Source organism: Oncorhynchus gorbuscha, linkage group LG11 (assembly GCF_021184085.1).
Source record: "Oncorhynchus gorbuscha isolate QuinsamMale2020 ecotype Even-year linkage group LG11, OgorEven_v1.0, whole genome shotgun sequence".
NCBI lineage: Eukaryota > Metazoa > Chordata > Actinopteri > Salmoniformes > Salmonidae > Oncorhynchus > Oncorhynchus gorbuscha.
In genome coordinates, this window is record NC_060183.1 from 87,923,841 (window position 1) to 87,936,137 (window position 12,297).

The window sequence follows — 12,297 nt, forward strand, 5'->3', positions numbered from 1 at the left end:
ATTGGTTCCTACCTCAGGTCAGTTCCAGTGTACTCATTGGTTGTTAGCTCAGGTCCAGTATGCTCATTGGTTCCTACCTCAGGTCAGTTCCAGTGTACTCATTGGTTGTTAGCTCAGGTCAGGTCCAGTGTGCTCATTGGTTCCTACTTCATGTCAGTTCCAGTGTACTCATTGGTTGTTAGCTCAGGTCCAGTGTGCTCATTGGTTCCTACCTCAGGTCAGTTCCAGTGTACTCATTGGTTGTTAGCTCAGGTCCAGTATGCTCATTGGTTCCTACCTCAGGTCAGTTCCAGTGTACTCATTGGTTGTTAGCTCAGGTCCAGTGTGCTCATTGGTTCCTACCTCAGGTCAGTTCCAGTGTGCTCATGGGAAGAAGTGTATCGACCAGCAGCAGATGTGTGATGGAAAGGCACAGTGCCAGGATCGTTCTGATGAAATGGACTGCTTTAAGCCCACCAAGAGCTGCAGTCATCGCTGTGACAACAATAGCCGCTGTATCCCAGAAACCTTCCTCTGTGATGGAGAGAGAGACTGTGTGGACGGCTCTGATGAGCAAGGCTGTGGTGAGACACTGCTGACTACTTGGACAGTTGGTACAGAAGGATGAGGAGAGTCTCTATAAATTAATCTAATGTAACCTCTCTCCCTAGATTCTAACAAGGCCCTTCCTCCTGTCCTGCCAACTCTGGCTCAGACCTGTACAAGTCCATCAGTGAGGTGTCGGGGCTCAACTTTGTGCATCTCCCAAACTCAGCTGTGTGACACATTGAGAGACTGCCCTGATGGTTTTGATGAGGAGTCCTGCATTACTAAATGTCCAAACAGAGGTAGAATTATTCATGTGTTCTGATATTTGATACTGCTTTGCCACCCAGAAAACCCCTTTAACCCTCTTAACCTTTCTTCATGGTCCCTGTTATGTGTGTCTCCCAGGTGAGTTCCGGTGTAAGGACAGGAGGAAATGTATTGAGAGGAGTCTGGTTTGTGATGGACGCGCTCATTGCCATGATGGCTCAGATGAGATTGGCTGTCCAACGATCACTGCGCCAACATCCCAAACTGCGCCCCTGAAGTGCCGTATGGGTTCTAGACTGTGCAAGGATGGGAGAGAGTGTGTCCTGCACAGCCATGTTTGTGATGGAGAGGTGGACTGTAAGGATGGATCAGATGAACAGGACTGTGAGCTCCTCTGCAAAGCAGGTCAGAAGCTCACCTCTTGATCTGGTGTAATGTGTTTAATCACAAGTGGCCAGTTTCAGCACAAATCCATTCATATCAATGTCCTTAGGTCAGTTCCAGTGTGCTCATTGGTTGTTAGCTCAGTTCCAGTGTGCTCATTGGTTGTTAGCTCAGGTCCAGTATGCTCATTGGTTCCTACCTCAGGTCAGTTCCAGTGTACTCATTGGTTGTTAGCTCAGTTCCAGTGTGCTCATTGGTTGTTAGCTCAGGTCCAGTATGCTCATTGGTTCCTACCTCAGGTCAGTTCCAGTGTACTCATTGGTTGTTAGCTCAGGTCCAGTGTGCTCATTGGTTCCTACCTCAGGTCAGTTCCAGTGTGCTCATGGGAAGAAGTGTATCGACCAGCAGCAGATGTGTGATGGAAAGGCACAGTGCCAGGACCGTTCTGATGAAATGGACTGCTTTAAGCCCACCAAGAGCTGCAGTCATCGCTGTGACAACAATAGCCGCTGTATCCCAGAAACCTTCCTCTGTGATGGAGAGAGAGACTGTGTGGACGGCTCTGATGAGGAAGACTGTGGTATGAGCCTGATCTCTAAAAAACGTTTCCATTGTAATGGGTGTTTAGAACCCATTTCCACTATGATGTGGTTCCATGTTGTTTAGAACCCATTTCCACCTTGTTCTGAACCCGTTTCTACTTAGTTTTTTGCAATCATTGCTCTCCTCTGCTTCTGCCATCTCGCTCTCCTCCCAGTGGCAAAGCTTTGTGGCCAGCAGCAGTATCATTGCAGTAATGGTCAGTGTGTGTCTGAGGCTCTCCGTTGTGACGGCCATGCTGACTGCGGAGACCATTCTGACGAGGTGGGCTGTGCCAAACCCCCCCACTGTCCCCCGGAGCGCCGCTGCCCAAACAGCCATGAATGTCTTGTGGAGGAATGGCTGTGTGATGGGGAACAGGACTGCCTGGACGGTTCAGACGAGATGGTGAGGAACCCGCCTAATATTAACCTTCACTTTAAAATGATTGTGCAAAACATTTATATACTTGCTCACAGCCAGATGAATTTATGGATACCACTTTTATGGCTCCATGACCAGTATTAACCTCTTGCTCCTACCTGACACGCAGGCGTTAAATGCTAATAGTACTAATAGTAATAGTACTAGTTAAAACTCAAACGTTCATTAAAATACACATGCAGGGTATTGAATTAAAGCTACACTCGTTGTGAATCCAGGCAACAAGTCAGATTTTTAAAATGCTTTTCGGCGAAAGCATGAGAAGCTATTATCTGATAGCATGTAACACCCCAAAAGACTCGCAGGGGACGTAAACAAAATAATTAGCATAGTCGTCGCTACACAAACCGCACAAGTAAAATAGAAAACATTCATTACCTTTGACCATCTTCTTTGTTGGCACTCCTAGATGTCCCATAATCATTATTGGGTCTTTTTTTCGATTAAATCGGTCCATATATAGCCTAGATATCGATCTATGAAGACTGTGTGATAAACAAAAAAGAATAGTGTCTTATAACGTAACGTGATTTTTTTTAAATGAAAAAAGTCGACGATAAACTTTCACAAAACACTTCGAAATACTTTTGTTATGCAACTTTAGGTATTAGTACACGTTAATAAGCGACCAAATTGATCACGAGGCGATGTATATTCTTTAGCTGTCCGTCTGGAAATAATGTCCGGGTAAATCTTAACCAAAAATATCCGGTCGGAGACCGGAAGAACTGCACTGCCTTGCGTCTGTTTGTCCAAGAAACAAATAGTATGCAAATGACAAGACTCTAGACATCGTGTGGAAGCTGTAGTTATTGCAACCTCAGCCCCATTAAATGTGGTTCACCTTTATCAATGGATTCAAGTCGCGCATGGATATATTTTTCCATTTTCAGTGATCAGATTTTCCTGCACTTTTCGATGAAACGCATGTTCTGTTAGTCACAGCTGTGATTTAACCAGTTTTATAAACGTCTGAGTGGTTTCTATCCACACATACTAATCATATGCATATACTATATTCCTGGCATGAGCAGCAGGGCACTGAAATGTTGCGCTATTTTTAACATAATGTTTGAAAAAGTAGGGGGTAGGAGTAACAGGTTAAGGAAGTCCAAGGTAGTTTTGGAAACCAATACAAACTAGCATGCTAGGTTAATTTCCATAATCTTGCACAATCAATTTACCTTAACCCATCTCTAAATTCTGGGTAAACTTCAGAACTGTAAGGTGTCTCCAGTGACGTGTGGGGAGTTCCAGTGGAGCTGTGTCTCTAAGACCCAGTGTATCCCTGCAACCTGGAGGTGTGATGGACAGAAGGACTGTGAGGATGACAGTGACGAGGCCGGATGTGAGCTTACACAAAGGGTTATGATTACATTTGTAGTTGGCCAGGTGAAGTGCTCCAACCAGATGTGGTAGTGGAGAGTGTGTGGACCAGTCTGTTGTTTTACTGTAGGTGACCAGTTGAAGTGCTCCAACCAGCTTTACCAGTGTGGTAGTGGAGAGTGTGTGGACCATTCCCTGCTGTGTGACCACATCATCAACTGTCCTGATGGATCTGATGAGGGGCACGGTTGTTCCACCAATAACTGCTCCAGCCCTGGGACCCCCCAATGTGACCAGCACTGTGTCAGCACCCCTTACGGACCGGTTAGTACCCCAACCCAGGGTTTTCAAAACCCGGTCCTGCGTAATATTACATTTAACAACACTTTTCACAACACATTATGTACCCTCAGGACACCACTCTACTACCACATCTACAAAACAAAATCCATGTTACGTGTGGGTAGAGTACGTGTTAGTATGTGTATGCTTGTGACCCTTAAAGTCCCCGCTGTTCCATAAGGTTTTATTGTATCTGTTTAAAATCTGATTCTACTGCGTCAGTTAACTGGTGTGGAATAGAGATCCATGTAGTCATGGCTTAATGTAGTACTGTGCTCCTCCCATAGTCTGTTCTGGACTTGGGGACTGTGAAGAGACCTCTGGTGGCATGCCTTGTGGATTATGCATGGCTGTCTGAGCTCTCTGCTAGATTTTTAAACGGACACCTTGGTGCCGATTTGTAATTTGACAGCCAAACACACGACTGGGCAGTAGTCCGGGTGAGACAAAACTAGGGCCTGTAGTACCTGCCTTGTTGATAATTAAGGCCGAGCAGTGCTTTTTTATGGACATACTTCTCCCCAGCTTAGCTACTTTTTTATCAATATGTTTGAAAATGACAGTTTACAATAGTTTGACTCAAAGCAGTTTAGTCACCTTAACTTGCTTTTAGTTTGAAATATTTAGGACTAACTTATTTCTTGTCACCCATTCTGAAACTAACTGCAGCTCTTTAAGGGTTGCAGAGATTTCACTCGCTGTAGTAGTACTCCACACGTGTATGGTGTGGAGTCCTTCGCATACACACTGGCTTTACGCAGAGGCTGAAGAAATGTGGCATGCCACCTAAAACACTTTCACAGATGCACAATTGAGAGTATCCTGTTGGGCTGTATCGCCACCTGATATGGCAACTGCATCGCCCACAACCACAAGGATCTCCAGAGGGTGGTGCAGTCTGCACAGCGCATCACTGGGGGCAAACTATCTGCCCTCCAGGACAACTACAGTACACAATGTCACTGGAAGGCCAAAAATTTCAAGGACAACAACCACCTGAGCCGCTGCTTATTCACCCCGTTAACATCCAGAAGGCAAGATGGCATCGCAGTGCAGACGTGTTTTGTTTTCCTCTCGTTTACTTTTTGTATTTTTTGTATATATTCCAATTTGTTTTTCAAACTCATTTTCCATTTTTAAATTAAATATACCTTCCGGTAACCGCCTCACTCAATGTGACACCGATCCGCAATTTCTTTAGACCCTATAGCCAAAACTTTCATCAGAAGGTTGCCAGCTAATTAGTTAAGTTACTAGCCATTTAGTCATTGTTAGCCACTGCTAGCGGCCTTTACCCTCTGCTCAGGCACCAGCTGTTTTTTTAGCCTGGATAATACCTGCCAGCCTCTGACTGTTTTTCTCCACTACAACGCCAGATTTCTGCCATAAACCTTGGACCATTGATCATCACAGCTAGCTGCCACTGAGTGACCCAGCCCTGAAGTTAGCCCTGAGCCAGACTCATCTCCTGGCTAGCAAACAAAATTACCACAACTACAATACCTCTTTCGCCATCTGGCCATGTCCCTTCGTACCACCACGACTGGTCCGCAGATGTATTTTCATCAGCTGTGCCTTCAACCGGCCTTTGCTGGACGACGAAGCAGATGCTTCTATTTACCCCGGACTGCTAACTTTAAACGCCGTTGCTCCCGCGTAGTAACGACTACCTAGCGTTTCCCTATTTCATCTATTGCGCTACACTGGACCCTATTACTTTGCTACATAGCTGATGCCTGCTGGACTGTTAATTTATCACGGTACTCCACATTGTTTACCTTTGTTTCTGTCGGCCCTAGCCTAACTCAGGCCCTGTGTGTAGTTAACCGACCCTCTCTGCTCATTCATTGCCATTGAACCTGTTGTTGACCTAGCTGATTAGCTGTTGTCTTACCCGTTGTTGATTTAGTTAGCTCTCCCAATCAACACCTGTGATTGCACCAGTATAACCAGAATGTCCAGAGATGCAACCGCTCTTATCACTCATTGCCTGGGTTTACCTCCACTGTACCCGCACCCCACCATACCCCTGTCTGCACATTTTGGCCTGAATCTATTCTACCATGCCCAGAAATCTGCTCCTTTTATTCTGTCCCCAATGTACTAGACAACCAGTTTTGCTAGCCTTTAGCCGTACCCTCATCCTACTCCTCTGTTCCTCGGGTAATGTGGAGGCTAATCCAGAGTCCTGCGTGTCGAATATACATTAGTTTCATGCATGTTACATCAGAAGCCTCCTCTCTAACTTGGTTTTACTTACTGCTTTTGCACACGCCGCCAACCCTGATGTCCTTGCCGTGTCTGAATCCTGGTTCAGGAAGGCCACCAAAAATTCAGAATTCCATACCAAACTACAACATTTTCCGTCAAGATTGCAAATCCTCCCCCTTTGGCAGTTACATACAATACCAGCGTAAATTACCAGCTTAAAGTCAATTGTGTTGTGACAAGATAGGGTTGGTATACAGAAGATAGCCCTATTTGGTAAAAGATCAAGTCCATATTATGGCAAGAACAGCTCAAATAAGCAAAGAGAAACAGTCCATTACTTTAAGACATGAAGGTCAGTCAATCTGGGAAATGTCAAGTATTTAGCACAAAGATGAAAGTGGCTCTCATGAGGACCACCACAGGAAAGGAAGACCCAGAGTTACCTATGCTGCAGAGGATACGTTCATTAGTTACCAGCCTCGGATATTGCAGCCCAAATAAATGCTTGAGTTCAATTTAACAGACCTAGCTCAACATCAACTGTTCAGAGGACACTGCATGAATCAGGCCTTCGTGTACAAATTGCTGCAAAGAAACCACTAAACGACACCAATAAGAATGAGATTTGATTGTGCCAAGCAACACTAGCAATGGACATTAGTGGTCCAAATTTGAGATTTTTGGTTCCAACCGCTATGTCTGAGACAGTTGACCAGATTTTCTCCACGTGTAGAGAATTTCGCTACACTCTCATTAACATGTCAAATCAAATCAAATGTTATTTGTCACATACACATGGTTAGCAGATGTTAATGCGAGTGTAGCGAAATGCTTGTGCTTCTAGTTCCGACAATGCAGTGATAACCAACAAGTAATCTAACTAACAATTCCAAAACTATTGTCTTATACACAGTGTAAGGGGATAAAGAATATGTACATAAGGATATATGAATGAGTGATGGTACAGGGCAGCATACAGTAGATGGTATCGAGTACAGTATATACATAAGAGATGAGTATGTAGACAAAGTAAACAAAGTGGCATAGTTAAAGTGGCTAGTGATACATGTATTACATAAGGATGCAGTCGATGATGTAGAGTACAGTATATACGTTTAAATATGAGATGAATAATGTAAGGTAAGTAACATTATATAAGGTAGCATTGTTTAAAGTGGCTAGTGATATATTTACATCATTTCCCATCAATTCCCATTATTAAAGTGGCTGGAGTTGGGTCAGTGTCAATGACAGTGTGTTGGCAGCAGCCACTCAATGTTAGTGGTGGCTGTTTAACAGTCTGATGGCCTTGAGATAGAAGCTGTTTTTCAGTCTCTCGGTCCCAGCTTTGATGCACCTGTACTGACCTCGCCTTCTGGATGATAGCGGGGTGAACAGACAGTGGCTCGGGTGGTTGATGTCCTTGATGATCTTTATGGCCTTCCTGTAACATCGGGTGGTGTAGGTGTCCTGGAGGGCAGGTAGTTTGCCCCCGGTGATGCGTTGTGCAGACCTCACTACCCTCTGGAGAGCCTTACGGTTGAGGGCGGAGCAGTTGCCGTACCGGGCGGTGATACAGCCCGCCAGGATGCTCTCGATTGTGCATCTGTAGACGTTTGTGTGCTTTTGGTGACAAGCCAAATTTCTTCAGCCTCCTGAGGTTGAAGAGGCGCTGCTGCGCCTTCTTCACGACGCTATCAGTGTGAGTGGACCAATTCAGTTTGTCTGTGATGTGTATGCCGAGGAACTTAAAACTTGCTACCCTCTCCACTACTGTTCCATCGATGTGGATAGGGGGGTGTTTCCCTCTGCTGTTTCCTGAAGTCCACAATCATCTCCTTAGTTTTGTTGACGTTGAGGTTATTTTCCTGACACCACACTCCGAGGGCCCTCACCACCTCCCTGTAGGCAGTCTCGTCGTTGTTGGTAATCAAGCCTACCACTGTTGTGTCGTCCGCAAACTTGATGATTGAGTTGGAGGCGTGCGTGGCCACTCAGTCGTGGGTGAACAGGGAGTACAGGAGAGCGCTCAGAACGCACCCTTGTGGGGCCCCCGTGTTGAGGATCAGCGGGGAGGAGATGTTGTTGCCTACCCTCACCACCTGGGGGCGGCCCATCAGGAAGTCCAGTACCCAGTTGCACAGGGCGGGGTCGAGACCCAGGGTCTCGAGCTTGATGACGAGCTTGGAGGGTACTATGGTGTTGAATGCCGAGCTGTAGTCGATGAACATCATTCTCACATATGTATTCTTCTTGTCCAGGTGGGTTAGGGCAGTGTGGTTGAGATTGCATAGTCTGTGGACCTATTTGGGTGGTAATCAAATTGGAGTGGGTCTAGGGTGTCAGGTAGGGTGGAGGTGATATGGTCCTTGACTAGTCTCTCAAAGCACTTCATGATGACGGAAGTGAGTGCTACGGGGCGGTAGTCGTTTAGCTCAGTTACCTTTCTTGGGAACAGGAACAATGGTGGCCCTCTTGAAGCATGTGGGAACAGCAGACTGGTATAGGGATTGATTGAATATGTCCGTAAACACACCGGCCAGCTGGTCTGCGCATGCTCTGAGGGCATGGCTGGGGATGCCGTCTGGGCCTGCAGCCTTGCGAGGGTTAACACGTTTAAATGTCTTACTCACCTCGGCTGCAGTGAAGGAGAGACCGCATGTTTTCGTTGCAGGCCGTGTCAGTGGCACTGTATTGTCCTCAAAGCGAGCAAAAAAGTTATTTAGTCTGCCTGGGAGCAAGACATCCTGGTCCGTGACTGGGCTGGGTTTCTTCTTGTAGTCCGTGATTGACTGTAGACCCTGCCACATGCCTCTTGTGTCTGAGCCGTTGAATTGAGATTCTACTTTGTCTCTGTACTGACGCTTAGCTTGTTTAATAGCCTTGTGGAGGGAATAGCTGCACTGTTTGTATTCGGTCATGTTGCCAGACACCTTGCCCTGATTAAAAGCAGTGGTTCGCGCTTTCAGTTTCACGCGAATGCTGCCATCAATCCACGGTTTCTGGTTAGGGAATGTTTTTATCGTTGCTATGGGAACGACATCTTCAACGCACTTTCTAATGAACTCTCACACTGAATCAGCGTATTCATCAATATTTTAATCTGACGCAATACGAAACATGTCCCAGTCCACGTGATGGAAGCAGTCTTTGAGTGTGGAGTCAGCTTGGTCGGACCAGCGTTGGACAGACCTCAGCGTGGGAGCCTCTTGTTTAAGTTTCTGTCTGTAGGCAGGGATCAACAAAATGGAGTCGTGGTCAGCTTTTCCGAAAGGGGGGCGGGGCAGGACCTTATATGCGTCGCGGAAGTTAGAGTAACAATGATCCAAGGTTTTACCACCCCTGGTTGCGCAATCAATATGCTGATAAAATTTAGGGAGTCTTGTTTTCAGATTAGCTTTGTTAAAATCCCCATCTACAATGAATGCAGCCTCCGGATAAATGGTTTCAAGTTTGCAAAGAGTTAAATAAAGTTCGTTCAGAGCCATCGATGTGTCTGCTTGGGGGGGATATATACGGCTGTGATTATAATCGAAGAGAATTCTCTTGGTAGATAATGCGGTCTACATTTGATTGTGAGGAATTCTAAATCAGGTGAACAGAAGGATTTGAGTTCCTGTATTTTTCCTTCATCACACCATGTCCTGTTAGTCATGAGGCATACGCCCCCGCCACTCTTCTTACCAGAAAGATGTTTGTTTCTGTCGGCGCGATGCGTGGAGAAACCCGTTGGCTGCACCGCCCCGGATAGCGTCTTCCCAGTGAGCCATGTTTCCGTGAAGCAGAGAACGTTGCAGTCTCTGATGTCCCTCTGGAATGCTACCCTTGCTCGGATTTCATCAACCTTGTTGTCAAGAGACTGGACATTGGCAAGAAGAATGCTAGGGAGTGGTGCGCGATGTGCCCGTGTCCGGAGTCTGACCAGAAGACCGCTACGTTTCCCTCTTTTACAAAGTCATTTTTTGGGGGGGTCGCTGCGTGGAATCAATTCCGTTGGCCTGTTTGAGGCAGAACACAGGATCCGCGTCGCGGAAAACATATTCTTGGTCGTACTGATGGTGAGTTGACGCTGATCTTATATTCACTAGTTCTTCTCGACTGTATGTCATGAAACCTAAGATGACCTGGGGTACTAATGTAAAAAATAACACGTAAAAAAACAAAACTGCATAGTTTCCTAGGAATGCGAAGCGAGGCGGCCATCTCTGCCTGTGTGTGTGTGTGACAAATCAAATTTGATTTGTTTTTTTCCCCACCCTGAAGCATGGAGGTGTGATGTGGGGGTGCTTTGCAGCTGACAATTATTTTGAAAGGGCTATTTTACCAAGGAGAGTGATGGTGTGCTGCATCAGATGACCCGGCCTCCACACTCACCCAACCTCAACCCAATTGAGATGTTTTGGGATGAGATGGACCTCAGAGTGAAGGAAAAGCCACAAAGTGCTCAGCATATGTGGGAACTCCAAGACTGTTGGAAAATCATTCTTCATGAACCTGGTTGAGAGAATGCGAAGAGTGCAAAGCTGTCAAGGTAAAGGGTGACTACTTTGAAGAAACTAATGTAAAATGCTTGGGGGTTTACAACCGTTTTGATGGATTCATTTTTCTACAATGTAGACAAAAGTAAAGAAGAAATACCCTTGAATGAGTAGGTGTTAACTTTTGACTGGTACTGGAAGTATTCCTCTTGTCCAGATTGGATATGGCCATTTGCAGTGATGGCGATTGCATAATCTTTTAGGACGGTATGCAAATTAAAGTGTGTCTAGGGTGTCGTGTATGGTGGAGGTGAGTGCTACGGGATGATAGTCATTTAGTTACCTTTGTTTTCTTGGGTACAGGAACAATGGTGGACATCTTGCATTTAATGTGGACAGCAGACTGGGCTAAGGAGAGATTTAATATGTCTGTAAACACTCCAGCCAGTTGGTCTATGAGGATGCGGCTAGGGATGTCTGGGCTGCCAGCCATGCGAGGGTTAACACGCTTTGTCTTACTCACATCGGCCACAGAGAATGAGCGCCAACAGTCCTCGGCCTGCGTCAGTGGTGCCATGTTATCCTCAGAGGGTGAAGTAGTTTAACTTGTCCTGGAGCAAGACGTCGGTGTCCGACATGGCTGGTTTTCCCTTTGTAATCCGTGATTGTCTGGAGTCCCTGCTACATATGTCTGAGCTGTTCAATAGGGACGTCTCTGTACTGATGTTTTGCCTGTGGTTGCCTTACGTAGGGCATGACTAAACTGTTTCTATTCTGCCATATTCCCAGTGTCATAACTTTACTTTTTATCTGATCAACTAACTGTTTAATTGTTACTGAATTGAATTAATCATGCAACAATTAACTCATTAGGATTTGGGGCACCACGAGCTGTTTAACGTTACCATCTCCCGATATACACTCTAAATGTCTTTACTATCACATCCATAAGTATCGTATCATATCATCCTTCTGAAAAGTCGTAACCTCCTGCATCTGCAAAAGCCTTATGATTCACTGCTACACAAATTGGTTTATTTCATAGCTAACTAAATGGTTACACCGGATATACATACACACTTAATACATTAGAAATAGGTCCCTAGCGGACTGACAACGATATGGTGGCTTCTTAAATCAAATCAAATGTATTTGTCACACACATGGTTAGCAGATAATGCGAGTGTAGCGAAATGCTTGTGCTTCTAGTTCTGACAATGCAGTAATAACCAACAAGTAATCTAGCTAACAATTCCAAAACTACTACCTTATAGTGTAAGGGGATAAAGAATATGTACATAAAGATGTATGAATGAGTGATGGTACAGAGCGGCATAGGTAAGATACAGTAGATGGTATCGAGTACAGTATATACATATGAGATGAGTATGTAAACAAAGTGGCTAGTGATACATATATTACATAAAGATGCAGTAGATGATATAGAGTACAGTATATACGTATACCTATGAGATGAATGATGTAGGGTATGTAAACATTATATTAGGTAGCATTGTTTAAAGTGGCTAGTGATATATTTTACATTAGAAAAGACATGGAGGGCAAGAGGCAGAGACATAATACTTTATTACTGTAAGAGTAGTTTCTAAATGTACCAATGTACTTTGCACATGAACCACCGTTTGTTTGGAGTAAAATCTTGAATGTATTTGGTTCTTAGTGTATTTCTCCTACAGGGCTTTGGAAAGGGGTTGGTTGGGCCTTTCCACGGCACACT

General features: G+C 45.2%; 1 protein-coding gene across 8 annotated transcripts in view; it reads left to right on the forward strand.

The window, feature by feature from the left end:
* LOC123989585 (low-density lipoprotein receptor-related protein 2-like) overlaps window positions 1-12,297 on the forward strand; it is a 112,719-nt gene that overhangs the window by 51,819 nt on the left and 48,603 nt on the right. For all 8 annotated transcript variants that reach the window (XM_046290706.1, XM_046290707.1, XM_046290712.1 and 5 more), the window contains 7 exons: window positions 348-563; window positions 651-827; window positions 934-1,200; window positions 1,544-1,759; window positions 1,937-2,166; window positions 3,421-3,550; window positions 3,659-3,852. In XM_046290706.1, the coding sequence (XP_046146662.1) occupies window positions 348-563; window positions 651-827; window positions 934-1,200; window positions 1,544-1,759; window positions 1,937-2,166; window positions 3,421-3,550; window positions 3,659-3,852 (1,430 nt within the window). The remainder of the gene's footprint in view (window positions 1-347; window positions 564-650; window positions 828-933; window positions 1,201-1,543; window positions 1,760-1,936; window positions 2,167-3,420; window positions 3,551-3,658; window positions 3,853-12,297) is intronic.